A 15,615-nucleotide genomic window follows, 5' to 3' on the forward strand; every position below is an offset into this window, starting at 1 on the left:
GTTGCCGGTTCAAGCCCCGCCACCACCAAGTTGCCACTGTTGGGTCCCTGAGCAAGGCCCTTAACCCTCAATTGCTCATCGTGTTCCGCTCACTGTGTAAGTCGCTTTGGATAAAAGCGTCTGCTAAATGCTAAAAATGTAAATGTAAATTGTATATCAAATCATATGGATTTATGTTCCCTACATAGTGCACTAGACAGTATATTAGACAATGGATTTATGTTCCCTACATAGTGCACTAGACAGTGTATTAGACAGTTGATTTCTGTTCCCTACACAGTGCGCTAGATTGTATATCAGATAACGGATTTATGTTCCCTACACAGTGTGCTAGATTGTATATCAGATAACGGATTTATGTTCCCTACATAGTGCACTACATAGTGTATTAGATAATGCATTCATGTTCACTACATAGTGCACTAGAAAGTATAACTAGATGATGATTTGTGTTCCTTACATAGTGCACTAAATAGTGTATTACATAATTAATTATGTTCCCTACATAGTGCACTAGATTGTATATCAGATAATGGATTCATGTTCCCTACATAGTGCACTAGACAGTATATTAGACAATGGATTTATGTTCCCTACATAGTGCACAGTGCGCTAAATTGTATTGATTTTATCTGACTTGCAGGCATCAGGGAGCCGCTGTGTATATGCGGGAGACTCCCGGAACTTCCGGGACACTTGGGATCTCTGCCTTGGAAACATGTAGCATTGGAGGCTCTCGCCTTTCTGACAGGATCTTTGGCGTCTCTATTCGCCCGTTTCCTTCTAAATCACGTGACTCAAACACACTCATTGAACGCGACCTCTCTCGGTTACACCAGTAGAAGCTTTTCACAGTGCAGTGTGTGAGCAGTAGTTATATTAATGAATCAAACTAAAGACCAAAACGACGATTATGGCTATAATCTCTTTCCAGAAAGAAAGAAAAGCAAATATAAGAAAGGATCCATCGGAGAGAGTTTGTTCACTTTCAACCACAAATGTCAGGTTATGCTTCAATTCGCACTGGAGACCAGTAAGTACTTCACTGGTTCTAATAATAATCTGCCTTTCTGATCAGTGCACTGTATACTGTTATATATGTCATGTTTATAATATTTTAATGCATCTGCTTCCATTTGTGTATTGCAATAATGCTAGATCATAACATTGTAGTATGTTCATGGTAAACAAAACCAGTTTTGACTTTGTAGCGATTAAACCGAGTTGCAGACTCATCTGCACACTATTATACTGCACACTATATAAGTCATTGCCATTTAACTGATAATTAGCACTTTATTTGAGATTAGAAAGCATCATAAGCAAACTAACATATTTAAAAAAGACAGAACAATGTACCTGATTGTTGTCACATAATTTATTTATTTATTAAGATTTTAATGTCATGTTTTACACTTTGGTTACATTCATGACAGAAACGGTAGTTACTCATTACACAAGATTCATCACTTAGTTTTTTTTTTTGTTTTTTTTTGCATTTTCTCCCCTTTTTCTCCCCCTTTAGAGTGTCCAATTATCCAATTTGCATCGTGCTTCCTCTCTGTCTATGCCGAACCCTGCTCTGACCGAGGAGATCGAAGCTAACCCATATCCCCTCCACATATGAGCAGCAAGCCGGATGCATTTTTGCCACCCACACCGCTGGATTCGATACCATGTATTCGGGTTGCAGCGTGTGCTTTTTACCGCTGCGCCACCTGTATGTATCTTTGTATCTCCAATTAACCTCACTTGCATGTCTTCGGACTGTGGGAGGAAACCCACACAAACACTGGGAGAACATGCAAACTCCACACAGAAAGCACCCGGACCACCCCAAGTGGGGATCGAACCCGGGACCTTCTTGCTGTGAGGCGACAGTGCTACCCACTGAGCCACCGTGCCACCCCTGTCGTCATGTAAACTGGAGCACATACGCTGTCAAATATGATTAAACAGCAGCAATAAAGAACAACTAACACTTTTCTGATTGAGTACCCCAAAAAGAGACACAAATGAACATCAGAAATGAATTATTGCCTTTGTGACCCAGACTTAATAAAAACTACACATCTTGAGCTTCACAAAGCTGGGATTTCTTGCAGCCACCATTTTTATGAAAGACCAAACTGTGTGGATGCATAACTAGGTGTAAGAAGCACAAAACATGGACCTCTGAGCAACAGCAAAAAGTCCATTTTCACCAGATTTTCTACGTAGTCATTTAGTCTTCCACTGCTGGAGACCCCGATCACATCCAAGGACTGTATATTCCACCTCTTTTTATTTACCCATACCTAGCGGATTCGCGCATGAAGCCAGTCCTGCTTGGAGAGTCACACACTGATCTCCACGTTCCTCCACTTGAGTACAGGCGGCTCGGGATACTAACCAAAATCCTCACACAGGATCCTTACAAGCCCCCTCTCACTTATTAGTCTGGACTTTTCCCACTCAGCAGACTTAGTGCCCAATTTTGTCTGCTGCAAGCGATGCCTACTAGGGGGCACCCAGCCGACAGGATTTCAGAACCCAGTGCTAGTGCACTAGCGGAACATCCTGCTCCGCCAACTTGGTGCCAGATTTACTTTTTGAATGTCAAAACATGCCCTGAACCCATAATGTCTGCCAGCAACCACTGGGTACCATAATGGCAGGATCCAAAATGACATGTGTAGCATCTTTGATAATTACCTAGTATAGTCATCTACCGTCACCTACTTAACAAATATGAGCCTGATGTACAAAACCACCTCTTTTAAGATGTATTAATGAAGTTAAGCTTCTTTCTTACTGAATCAAATGTTAAAAGACTTAAACTCAGACTTTTAACCATATCATATCATTTTTCTTTTTAGATCCATATGCCAAACTACTCCTAGGAGCGATGAAGAACTCTGGCTGGTATGTCCTGTCGCTGCACTCACATCCTGCTCTCATTTTTCATTTTCTAGCCACCTTGCATGGCATTAACAGTGTTTCCGCTACATGTACTTTGCGGTGGCGGCCCGCCGCTGCTTAATTATTGCCGCCGCTCCATCAGAATTTATATAATTACATGAAACCGCAATTACAAAAGCAGAGGGCGTTTATTTTGGAGTGAGGAATACAGGAATTGGAAAAATGACTACACACCTGACAAGTGAGCGAGAGAGGGAGAAAAAGAGGAGAGGAAAGAAGGAAAGGTAGATTAAACTAGCTAACGTTAAGTTAGGTTTTACAGTTGAAAACATTTAGAATGTTACTTTTGGTTTGGCACATACTGCCTAATGAATTGAGCCTGTTTAGATTCTAAGCTTTAAAACAGTGCTGTCATGGCTAATGTGTTCATTTTTAACACAGATTGATCATATGACCAAGTTTGACCCCAACATTTATTTAGTAAATTAGGAGATTTTAATTTAGAAATCATCAAAACTACACTGAGATAATTATAATAAAGAAAAAAGATTCCTCTATCCAGTTTGTCATGTATACTACACTACAATTTGTTTTATTCCTCCCCATACAAATAATTACTAGTATTTTAACTTGTAATTTATCACAGAATATTGTTGCAATTAATAAAAGTATTGATTCTTTTATTTTAAATTTAATGATCCATTTATTAAAAGCTTCAGTCTTAAGAAAGAAAAGAAAGTTATGCAATTAAGTTAAAAAAAATTATTCATCCACAGCCACACTTGAAGTGTTTTTCTTATATATATATGATTGGGTGTAAACCCTTGTAATCACCAACATTGTGTAGTGTATGTATTCTTCTTTGCTTTTTAATTAATTTTGCACTGCACCGGATGGGGGCCGTGGGTGTGTGGGGGGTTGAGGGTGCCTGCCACCGCTGCTAAAAAAAAATTCTAGAGGAAACACTGATTAATGATGAATATGTTTGCAGCTCTATCAACAAAGACAGACATTTCTCATGCGAGGACTGTGATGGAATCGTCAGCGGGGGTTTTGATGCCACAACATCACAGGCAAGAAAAGCTAAAGCTGCTTTAAACTGTCAAGTGCTGGTTCTAAAATGGTTGTTGATGGCACATTATGCTGGTTTAATGAAAGGTGATTATGACAATAGTTAGAATATCGTGACAATGGCAACCCCATACTGTTGCATACATTAAGACGTGTTTGCAGGAATGCTTCATCACTTGGTGTCCTCAGTGATAAAACTCTGTTAAGTGTGGTGAGAAGGAATGGCAACAATATAAAGTTGGAAATGCTTTACCATCCCAACTTTATGGAATGTTTTGCCAGCCTGAGTAAAGCAAAATTTGTTTTTTATTCGGCATTTTCCAATTGTATCTGATTTGGCATTGTAAAAAAGGTGGGAAGTCTATCTAGGAAAACGGCGAAGATATTAAAAGTTGTGTCTCTGCCACTAAGATGGCGCAGTGGTAAAACACGCTGTTTACCAGAGCTGAGATCTCAGATACATGGTATCGAATCTCGGCTCTGCCTTGCCGGCTTGTGCTGAGAGGCTACATAAACAACGAAGCTACATGTAACGAAGATATTAAAAGTTGTGTCTCTGCCACTAAGATGGCGCAGTGGTAAAACACGCTGTTTACCAGAGCTGAGATCTCAGATACATGGTATCGAATCTCGGCTTTGCCTTGCCGGCTTGTGCTGAGAGGCTACATGAACAACGATTCATGAGCTACATGAACAACTTTAATATCCTGTTGTTCAGATAGTGAGCAGGACTTAAAGCCGGAGGGGGACTCACTCTCAAACTAGTGCTGGTTGGTGATTGATATGGGAAGGAGTGCGGCAGTACTATGTGATCCTCCGTGCGCAGTACTATGCTGATTGCTGTGCACGTGTCGGAGGAGGCGTGGCGCAGCCTCGTCAGCCCCAATCAGGAGCAGGGACCAGCATTAGTGAGAGGATGATTGATGGGATGAAATTGGATGCGCTAAAGTGGGAGAAAAAAGGGGTAAAAAGGATAAAAAAAATAAATGTTTCTCTGGTTAAACTTGCAGGAATTTTTACTATGTGCCTTAAAAACAGCACAATAATTAGTTGTTACGGTATGCAGTTTGCATGATGAACTATAGCTGTAGTAAATTGAATGCTAAAGCTTGACGCAATGTGAGCATTTTTGTACATCAGGCCCATGGTGTTTTATGTATAGAATCTGTTAATGTACACTAAACTACTATATTGGATCCTTTTTACCCTCATTTTCTGTGTGGGGTCCCTGAGACCTTAGAGCCTCTTTAACATGTCACAAAATATCCTTGGCCTTTTTCAATCAGCTTGATACTTCATGTCTTTTTCTAATTGTATGGAAACTGCAAATAAACATTGTTTTTATATTGATATTGTGGTCTCAGAGACCCCAGCTAAAATACATGATTCAGTGCGTCCGTGTTTGTATATACAGTATATGACCAAATACACTGATCAGCCATAACATTAAAACCACCTCCTTGTTTCTACACCCACTGTCCATTTTATCAGCTCCACTTACCATATAGAAGCACTTTGTAGTTCTACAATTACTAAATGTAGTCCATCTGTTTCTCTGCATGCTTTGTTAGCCCCCTTTCATGCTGTTCTTCAATGGTCAGGGTGGTGGGACACTGACATGGTGGTGGTGTGTTAGTGTGTGTTGTGCTGGTATGAGTGAATAAGACACAGCAGCGCTGTTTTTAATCACCTCACTGTCACTGCTGGACTGAAAATAGTCCAACCAAAATATCCAGCCAACAGCACCCCTTGGGCAGCATCCTGTGACCACTGATGAAGGTCTAGAAGATGACCAACTCAAACAGCAGCAATAGATGAGCGATCGTCTCTGACTTTAGATCTACAAGGTGGACCAACTAGGTAGGAGTGTCTAATAGAGTGGACAGTGAATGGACTCCAGCAGCACTGCTGTGTCTGATTCACTCACACCAGCACAACACACACTAACACACCACCATGTCAGTGACACTGCAGTGCTGAGAATGATCCACCACCCAAATAATACCTCCTAAGTGGTGGTCCTGTGGGGGTCCTGATCATTGAAGAACAGGGTGAAAGCAGGTTTAAAAGGTACGTAGAGAAATATATGGACTACAGTCAGTAATTGTAGAACAACAAAGTGCTTCTATATGGTAAGTGGAGCTGATAAAATGGAGAGTGAGTGTAGAAACAAAGAGGTGGTTTTAATGTTATGGCTGATCAGTGTATGTGGACTCCTTAAGCTTGCTGGAGATGCGATTCCAAAATCCTGGTTGATATTACAGACTTGCCCCTCAAAGCTTTAACAGCACTAACTGTTCTGTGCTTATTCAGTTAAAAGACAAGGATTATGTTGTGTATTTTTATAATTATATATTTTATACAATATGTAATATGATTTTTGATTGTTTTACAGATTGTGTTATGTCAAAACAACATTCACCAGCAGGCTCATATGAACAGAGTTGTTACACATGAGCTCATTCACGCATTCGATCACTGTCGTGCACACGTCGACTGGTTTGATAACACCAGGCACCTAGCCTGCTCAGAGGTGAGACTGTGTATATTGTAATACTGTTATTGTGGTTGACCTGTTTAGGAAAATGTATTTATCTTTAATAAACTTGCCTAATCCATGCTTATATTTTATCCAAATCCTTTGGTGTTGTTTTTTTTTTTTGTGTTAGATCCGAGCAGCCAGTCTAAGTGGGGACTGCTCCTTCAGTAATGAACTCGCCAGGTTTAATTTTGGCCTTAAGCAGCACCACCAGGTAACGAGTCTCTATTGTACACTATATTACCAAAATTATCTGGACACCGTCCATAATCTGTTTAAGCAACCCTTACTTAAAGCATAGGTATTAATTTGGAGTCCCCCCTTTTTTTCGTTATGACAGCTTTCATACTTCTAAGAAGGTTTTTCCACAAGATTTTGAAGTCTGTGGAATTGGTGCCTATTCAGTCAAAAAAGCATTTGTAGGTCAGATGATCCACTTGGGTGAGATGGCCTGGATTGCAGTTGAGATTCCAATTCATCCTAACAGTATTCACTGGGGTTGTGTTCAGTGCTCTTGAGGCCATTGAAGGCAAACTTTTCATGCTATGTGTATCTTTATACCACGTGTCAAACTCCGGCCCACCAGGTAATTTTATGTGGCCTGTGAAGACCTAATAGGTGTATGATTGTCTTAAAATACATTTTAAAATAGTACTTATAAAACGGATAGTTCCGGTCCTACAATCTGATAGGCTGTAAAATCCCCATATTAATCCCCATATTAATACGCCACTGAAAAGAAAAAGTACAAACTTGGTTGAACACTATTTTAAGTCATGTACTATACATGGAAATGTCCAGATTAATATAAACAGTAATGCTAATCATTAAGCGGGTGTTTCGTCCAAGAAATAGTGTAATAGTGTTTGTGGAGGAATGTTTATTGCGAATGTTACGTTCGCCCTCATGTTGCCTAGCAACACTGTTAACGGACTACCTGATTTCGCGGAAGAATGCTTTTTATAAGTGTTTATGTAAATAAAAACATTTATAAATTGAACATTGTTATTATATTTTATGTTGACCGCCGTTTTATGAAAGCAATACGCCACGAGAGACCGTGCGTTACTGCTATGATTTTATCACGAGGAAAGACGTTTTTGGCACTCCGCTTTGCATTGTGCCAAAACATCCTTCCCCGTGAGAAAATCGCAGTAACGCACGCTCTCTCGTGGCTTATTGCTTTAATAAACTACGTCCTACAATGAATGTCGATTTTGTGACTTGTGAAGTGACCGCATCCTGCCACTAGATGGCAGTGTTTCAACATCAGCGTCTAACTGAGAAGGGGAACTCAACTGATATCTACAAATTATCCCAAAATGTCCAAGAAGAGAAAATTGATGCAGAATGAAGGTAATTTAATGAAAGATGGGAAAGTGAATACAAGTTTGCTTAAAGAAGAAAAAACGGTACGTCTCTTGTGTTATGAGGCCGTGTCGTAGTAAAGGAGTACAATATTGATATAGAAATACAATATAAACACGGAACGAAGTGTGCTAAATTTAGCCTTAAAGAAAAAAACGTCAAATTGTCCAAGAATTAAAAGGCAGACTCCAATCGCAGACTTCTATTTATATATACAGGGTGAGTCAAAAGTCGCAGGACACTCTTTTATTTCAGAAACGAAAGGAAAAATGACATATCTGAATACCCCAGCAAGTAATGGGTGAGGTGGCCTATCTTTCAGGCTATGTCCGGAACATGGCCGTCATCTTGAAAGCCGCCATATTGGATCAAGGGCAAGTTTTTCCAGTGGGAAGGTGGTCATGTAGCATATCAAAGGATCTCTTGTGGTTCAAAAGTTATCAACACAGAAAGTTGCAACAACAACCGGGAACGTTGTCTGTGATGCACAGCTATTTGATGTGTTCAGTGTGTTGTCCCTGGTGCTGAACACAGAGCTGAAGGCGCTGGATCAATTTGTTATGAACCTGCATGAGAATCTCTGGAGAAATGCTGTCACAAGCCTCCACGATGCGGTGCTGAAGGTGGTGTTAGTTGCGGATTTTCTCAGCATACACAATTTGTTTGAGATGACCCCAGAGATAAAAGTCGAGTGGTGTGAGGTCGGGTGATCTGGGCGTCCATTCCACAGGACCAGGATGGCCAATCCAATGACCAGGAAGGAAATTGAATATCCAGCCACTGATGAACACCTGCTCCGTAGTGTGGTGGAGCCCCATCTTTTTGGAAATAACAGAGGAAACTGCCATCTTCGGTCAGGGTCTGGTCGATGAAAATGGGCCCGATTGCACGGGTGTGCAATTCCACACCATAACCTTCACATCACCTACGACGTGTCTGCCATCCAGTGAGGGTTTTCATCACTCCAGTACCTCACGTTCTGACGGTTGACCTTACCACTGACATAAAAATTGGCCTCGTCACTGAACAGAATGCCCTGTGCGAATGCGGGATCCCGTTGATGTTGGTCTAACACCCAGGTGCAGAACTAGACACGTCTATGAGGGTAATCCTCTGATAGTTTCTGCTGCAGCTGGATCTTGAAGGGGTGCCACTTATTGGTATGAAGAATGTACAAGGGATGACTGGCTGACGCCACATTCTGCTTCGGACGACCACTACGTGGCTTGTTGTCCACAGTCCCGGTTTCTCGGAATTTGGCTATGAGGGATGCCAGAGTGCTCTGTGAAATGGTGGTCTTTCTGGGTGTCGGTTGTTGAAGTCTGCAGCTATGATATGGCAGCTGCATTCCCCTGACATCAGAATCACCTCAATCCTCTCTTCTTTTGTCAATTCAATCTTCAGTTACCTGTAACGAACAACACGAGTTTTCTGTTTTGATAACTTTTGAACCACAACCACAACAATATTGCAAATCTGATTGCGGCAATCAATTTCTGAGAAAATTCTGGTCTTCTTTGATATGCTACATGACCACCTTCCCATTGGAAAAACTTGCCCTTGATCCAATATGGCGGCTTTCAAGATGGCAGCCATGTTCCGGACATAGCCTAAAAGATAGACCCCCTCACCCATTACTTGCTGGGGGATTCAGATATGTCATTTTCCCTTTAGTTTCTGAAATAAAAGAGTGTCCTGCGACTTTTGACTCACCCTGTATGTAATTACTCAGAGATAAACATTTTGTCTTATGTAACTCATCTCTTCTCAGAAATGTGTTCGGAGCCGGGCGATGCGTTCCATCCTCGCTGTCCGCAACGTGACCCCAGAGGAGGCAGAGAAGGTGGTCAATGAAGTGTTTGACACCTGCTACAATGACCACGCACCTTTCGGCCGCATCCCGCACAACAAAAAAGACGCAAAGTTTGCCTGCAGAGATTTTGAAAACAGAGATCGATACTATGCAAACATATAGCAAAGGAAGTGTGAGCTTTTGTGTGAATAAAGATTCAGAAATGTTCAGTGTTATCATCACACAAACACATCATTAATGCACCCTGCTTTATGTTGCTATTAAATACATATTATACTGTTATATATTAGGTACACCCATCCGGTACATACGTTCATTGATTATAAGCTTCACCTACCATGTAGATGAATTGTAGTATAATTGTGGTTATTCAATTACTAACTTTGGCACATCTGGTGCTTTGTATAGTTTGTCACCCCTGTACTCCATTCTTTAATCAAAAAGGGCCCCCAGATCAGATGATTGGATGATTGTGATGGTTTGGGTAATAGATTAATCTTACACTACCAAGATAGCATCATCGCAGTGCTGAGACTGGTCCACCAGCCAAATGATATCTGTTCTTTCTGGATCCCTTTCAGTTGATAACTGAAGTACTGGTGGAGATCAGTAACTGTATACCCACAAAGTTCCTCTGGCAGCTTCATTGAATGTATGTACCAGACAGAAGTACTTCATAAAGTGTTGAGTGAATAAACAATTTAATGTTGGGTTGCTTTTGTTAACTAATACATTTTATGTACACAATATGGCCAAAAAGGTTGGCAGGGTGGCTCGGTGGGTAGCACTATCGCCTCACAACAAGAAGGTCCATGGTTCGATTTCCAGGTGGAACGGTTCAGGTCGTTTCTGTTTGAAGTTTGTACGTTCTCGCCGTGTCCGTGTGAGTTTTCTCCAGGAGCTTTGGTTTTCTCCCACAGTCCAAAGACATGCAAGTGAGGTTCATTTGAGATACTGAAATTGCCCTTAGATGTGTGTGTAGGTGTCTATGTGTTAAGGTGTGAATGTGTTTGTCTGCCCTGTGATGGACTTACGCACTGTCCAGAGTGTTTCTGTGTGCCTTGCGCCCATTGTGAGCTGGGAAAGGCTCTTAATGGGCGCAAGCACCCTCCACAACCTTGATTAGGATAAGCAGCTTAGAAAGTGAGTGAGTGGGAATATGGCCAAAAGTATTTGAACACCTGACCACAAGCTTGTTGGACATCCAATTTAAAAAAACAAATGGTATTAATATAGAATGACATTTTCAGTCATCTTTTTAGCTATAACAACAGCCACTTATCTAAGAAGGCCTCTCACATTGACGAAGACATTAAGGTATGTCTGTAGGAATTTGTGCCCATTCAGCCAAAACAGCATTTGTATGGCTGGGCACTGATGTTGGTCAAAAAAGCCTCAGCCGATGTTCCAGTTCATTTCAAAGTTGTTCAGTGGTGCTGAGGTCAGGGTTCTGTGCAGGCCACTGGAGTTTCTTTAAATCAAGCTTTTCTTCATGTCTTTATAGACCTTGCTTTGTGCACAGGGGCACAGTCCTGCTAGAGCAGGAAAGGGCTTTCCCTAAACTTGCTGCAAAGTTAGAAGCATACAATTTTCTTTACTTAACTGATTTATTACAACTGTTAGCAATTGTTGTGGCTGAATTTCTAAACGTGTCTTCTGGTGATTATAACTTTCCTAACAAGGAATATTTTTGTTAGTTGAAAATATGAGAAATGTAAATCAACAGTAAAGGATAAACTTATTTAACCAATTTAAATAAAAACATTTTCAAGGCAAAATGTAGATGTTGCAATGACAGATGAATAACCTTAAACACAATGAATGGTGTGACTGACAAATTTAAAATATACGTAATTTATAAATATTTGAGCTCTGTGAATTTTTAACTGGCAAACCTTTGCAGGAGAAAAGTTATATTTTATTACAGTCATTGTCGCCTAACAACAAGAAGGTCCTGGGTTTGATCCCCAGGTGGAGCAGTCCGGGTCCTTTCTGTGTGGAGTTTGCACGAGAGCTCCGGTTTTCTCCCACAGTCCAAAGACATGCAAGTGAGGTGAACTGGAGATACGAAATTGTCCATGACTGTGTTTGACATGAAAACTTGTGAACTGATAAATATTGTGTAACGATTAACTACTGTTTCTGTCATGAATGTAACCAAAGTGTAAAACATGACGTTAAAATCCTAATAACTAACCAACTAAGGGCCTGTGTTTAATCTCTCCTTGTGAAATTTCTCTATGTGTCTGATGCAGAAACAGGCCACTTGAAGTCAGGACTTGGTAAATCATTATGAAACATCAGATTTAATTAATCTCAAAAATCAGGACAGGCCTGTCACAGAAAGTTTCAAATCATATGATAGTCAAATTAAAACATACCTAAAAATAGAACCATATTTAACCATGCTGATTGTGCAGCATTAAACCTGATGGGTTTTGTCTTTTACTAGATGTTACCTAAGTATTTTGGTTTAAGAAGTTCAAATATATTCTATCTATGGGTCACTCATAGGCCACATGATCATTTTACACATAGACTACCATCTAATCAGGGTCCAGCGACCAAGGACTACTGCGTTGTGCTGTCGCCCCAGGAGAATTTGTTATGTCCTGTTTGTTATGGCCTCGCAAATGAACAGATTACCTAGTTTCTTTTACATTATCTACAAACACTAAGCACTTTAATAGACACAATTATCGTGCACATAAATTCATTAATTATTTTATAAGCTACACCTACTATACAGATAAACCTTGTGGGTATACAATTACTGACTGAAACCCGTGTGTTGCTATGTGCACTTTGTCACACCCTGTATCCCATGTATCATTATGCATTTTTACTCGTCCAGCCAGCAGAGAGCGCAGTTGCATTAACAATGAGTAAATGCCTTGATCACCATCATCAAACAGTGGATCGTCTTCGTTTAGGTGCCCGGGCCAGAGCGACAGTAATGGGCTTATTAAACTCATTAAACCATTATTAGATTTAGGGGGGCAATTACTTTTTCACATGAATGATTTAGCTTAAAAAAATTATTTATCGCATTGTAGGCCTTCAACACATTCCAAAAAAGTTAGAACAGGGCAATTTAGGGCTAGTAATGAGGTAGAAAAAAAAAACAACTAAATAATTACATGATTTCAAACAGGTAATGTCAACAGCTGATTATAATCATGATTTGGCACAAATCATGTTCAGATAAAGAAATAAAATGTATTTCGTTCTATAAATTCTTATGATGTGAAGGTTTGGGGTCGGCTCCATTGTTAAGGTGTGTTACAGAGTTAAAAGAACAATCTTCTGACCGCTTCCGTTTTTATTAACAGCATTTACTTGTACTTCTACTTTTAATACTTAAGTACATTTATTATCAGAAAATTACTTTTGATACTTAAGTACATTAAAAATCAAATACTTTAAGACTTTTACTCAAGTAATATTCTAAAAGGTGACTTTTACTTCTATCAAAGTAAATTTCTGGTAACATACTTGTACTTTTACTCAAGTAGCCTATGGCTTTCAGCTACTTTATACACCACTGTTCGTAACCCAAAATGTTCGTATGGTAAACCGTTCGTAACTCAAGGGTCCACTGTGTATATATATACTGTATATATATGTATTATATGTTATTATAATATAATAACATATAACTCTGGCAATACTCTGACAAAAAAATAGAATAAAATGGGAAGGGGGCAAATACTTTTTCACAGCACTGTACCTGTCATCAAACACGTGGAACACTAGTTAGTGGATTAGTCTTTGTAACTAATAGTTAACTAAAAATAAACCCTCTTTTAAGTTATCAGGTTGCCATCTTGCCAAACCCAGGCGAACTTCATTAGCATTTTCAAAGAAACCACAATAATAATTGCTTAATTTTATCATACTGTACAACTGAACACATCTGGAAGCATCTGCACCTTTGTTTCTTCATCCACCTCTCTCACCTGTCTGTAGATTAGTTTTTGTGTTTCATGCATGGTAGTTTAGACTGAACTTAGCATTCAAGGCACAGTTCTTCAGTAATTAATATTTTCAGGCCATGACTGTGAACATTTATTTAGCTAATGATATGTGTTGTAATTAAACAATTAGCATAACAAACACTGATCCTAGGAGAGGGGAACTGTTCTCTGTTTGCTAGATGAATGTTTGTTAATGAGTCCCCCTGTCAGATAACTTTAAACAACTTATTTATCTAGTTTATAATGAAGTCACTTAATTCACTATATAATTCCACTGTTTTCAAGTCGTACTTAGTATTCAGTGTATAATAAGTAAGTATACTCATTACCCACTTTTAAAAGAAAACAAATAACATTTCAGTTAAAATTATTAATTTCACTCAATAATGCCATGAACTGAAAGATTAAGTATGATATTAAAAGTATTGTTTTTCACAACCCCAAATTAAAAAAAGTTGGTACAGTATGAAAGTTAAGTAAATAATAAAAAAAAGCAGTGTTTTCTACATTTACTTTTATTTTATTGCAGACATTATTAACTTAAATTAACTCATGTTTTGTCTGGTCAACTTCATTTCATTTGTTAATATACCTCCATTATCTAGTGGGTAGAGATTTGGGCTATTAACTGAAAGCTCTGCCATGCAGCCACTGTTGGACCCTTGAGCAAGGTCCTTAACCCTCCCTGCTCCAGGAGCGCCGTGCAATGGCTGACCCTGCGCTCTGACCCCAGCTCCCAAACAAGCTGGGATATGCAAAGGAAGAATGTTATTGTACTGTACATCTGTTTGTGTATAAATGACAAATAAAGGCATTCTATTCTATTCTATTCCTGCATTTCAGGCCTGCAACACATTCCAAAAAAGTTGGGACAGAGGCAAGTTAGGGCTAGTAATAATTACTAATACAAAAAAAACCCTATGTATACAGGTGATTCAATGCAAAAACAGTACCCACAAAACGCTGAGTCTTTAAAGAGCAAAGATGGGCAGATGATCTCCAGATTGTCAAGAAACATGTGAGAAAGATATTTAAATGTTTAAAAACAATGTACCTCAAAGATAGATTGCAAGTATTTGCATATTTCTCCCTTTACAGTGCATAATATCATTGAGCAATTCAAGGCTTTATTTATTGCCTACCACATGACTGCCCCTCTTTGCTGGAGTATGATTAATCAGGACTGCTGAAGTGGAACCAAATGCATTTAAATTTAAAACCTGAGGTTTACAAAGTTTTAATGTTAGCCAACACATACCAACTCAATCGATTAGTTGATGGTTACACATAAATAGCCAATTTATTTGTGTGGTCATTAATTATGGTAGAGACTATCCACAAACTAAAGTAACTAAGCAGTTTAAAATCATAGATTCAATCATAAAGTTTGTTTGTTTGTTTATTGGAATTTTAACGATTTGGTTACATTCATGACAGGAACGATAAGTTACTCATTACACAAGATTAATCAGTTCACAAGGTTATATCAAACACAGTCAAGGACAATTTAGTATATCCAATTCACCTCACTTGCATGTCTTTGGACTGTGGGAGGTAACTGGAGCACCCGGAGTAAACCCACACAGGGAGAACATGCAAACTCCACACAGAAAAAACCCAGGCCGCCCCACCTGGGGATCGAACCCAGGACCTTCTTGCTGTGAGGTGACAGTGCTACCCACTTAGCCACCGTGCCACCCTCAATCATAAAGAAGTAAATATCTGAAGAGAAATTTAAAACCATCTTAAGTTAATATGTTAGAAGGCTTAAATTCTAACACAAAATATTCCTTTATAGCAGCTACTGACTTCAGGGACAAAGCTGAGATTAGTACCTGCTGATCCTAAAAGGTTATGTTCAAGGTATTACAGTTCCCAGTAGTCCGAAGTGGCCACAGGTCCCAGAAATAAAGAGAATAGTAATTCCTTATGCACCAGATAAGAAG

At 39.4% G+C, this 15,615-nt stretch overlaps 1 protein-coding gene across 1 annotated transcript; it reads left to right on the plus strand.

Moving 5' to 3' along the window:
- The first annotated feature begins 643 nt into the window (after nucleotides 1-643).
- atp23 (ATP23 metallopeptidase and ATP synthase assembly factor homolog) lies at nucleotides 644-10,402 on the plus strand. The gene is made up of 6 exons (XM_062994690.1): nucleotides 644-1,033; nucleotides 2,859-2,904; nucleotides 3,893-3,974; nucleotides 6,368-6,505; nucleotides 6,642-6,725; nucleotides 9,651-10,402. Exons 1-6 carry the CDS (start codon nucleotides 883-885, stop codon nucleotides 9,852-9,854), a joined length of 705 nt encoding a protein of 234 aa, XP_062850760.1. The 5' UTR covers nucleotides 644-882; the 3' UTR covers nucleotides 9,855-10,402.
- The last annotated feature ends 5,213 nt before the right edge of the window (nucleotides 10,403-15,615 follow it).

This window comes from Trichomycterus rosablanca, chromosome 1 (genome assembly GCF_030014385.1).
Source record: "Trichomycterus rosablanca isolate fTriRos1 chromosome 1, fTriRos1.hap1, whole genome shotgun sequence".
In the NCBI taxonomy this organism is placed as follows: Eukaryota; Metazoa; Chordata; class Actinopteri; order Siluriformes; family Trichomycteridae; genus Trichomycterus; species Trichomycterus rosablanca.

Bases quoted from the DNA above. Each gene is read 5' to 3' on its own strand.
- atp23 (XM_062994690.1), top strand. From the start codon at position 883: ATGAATCAAACTAAAGACCAAAACGACGATTATGGCTATAATCTCTTT. The intron at 2,905-3,892 runs GTATGTCCTGTC...ATATGTTTGCAG, and splicing joins GCGATGAAGAACTCTGGCTG to CTCTATCAACAAAGACAGAC. The intron at 6,726-9,650 runs GTAACGAGTCTC...ATCTCTTCTCAG, and splicing joins GCCTTAAGCAGCACCACCAG to AAATGTGTTCGGAGCCGGGC.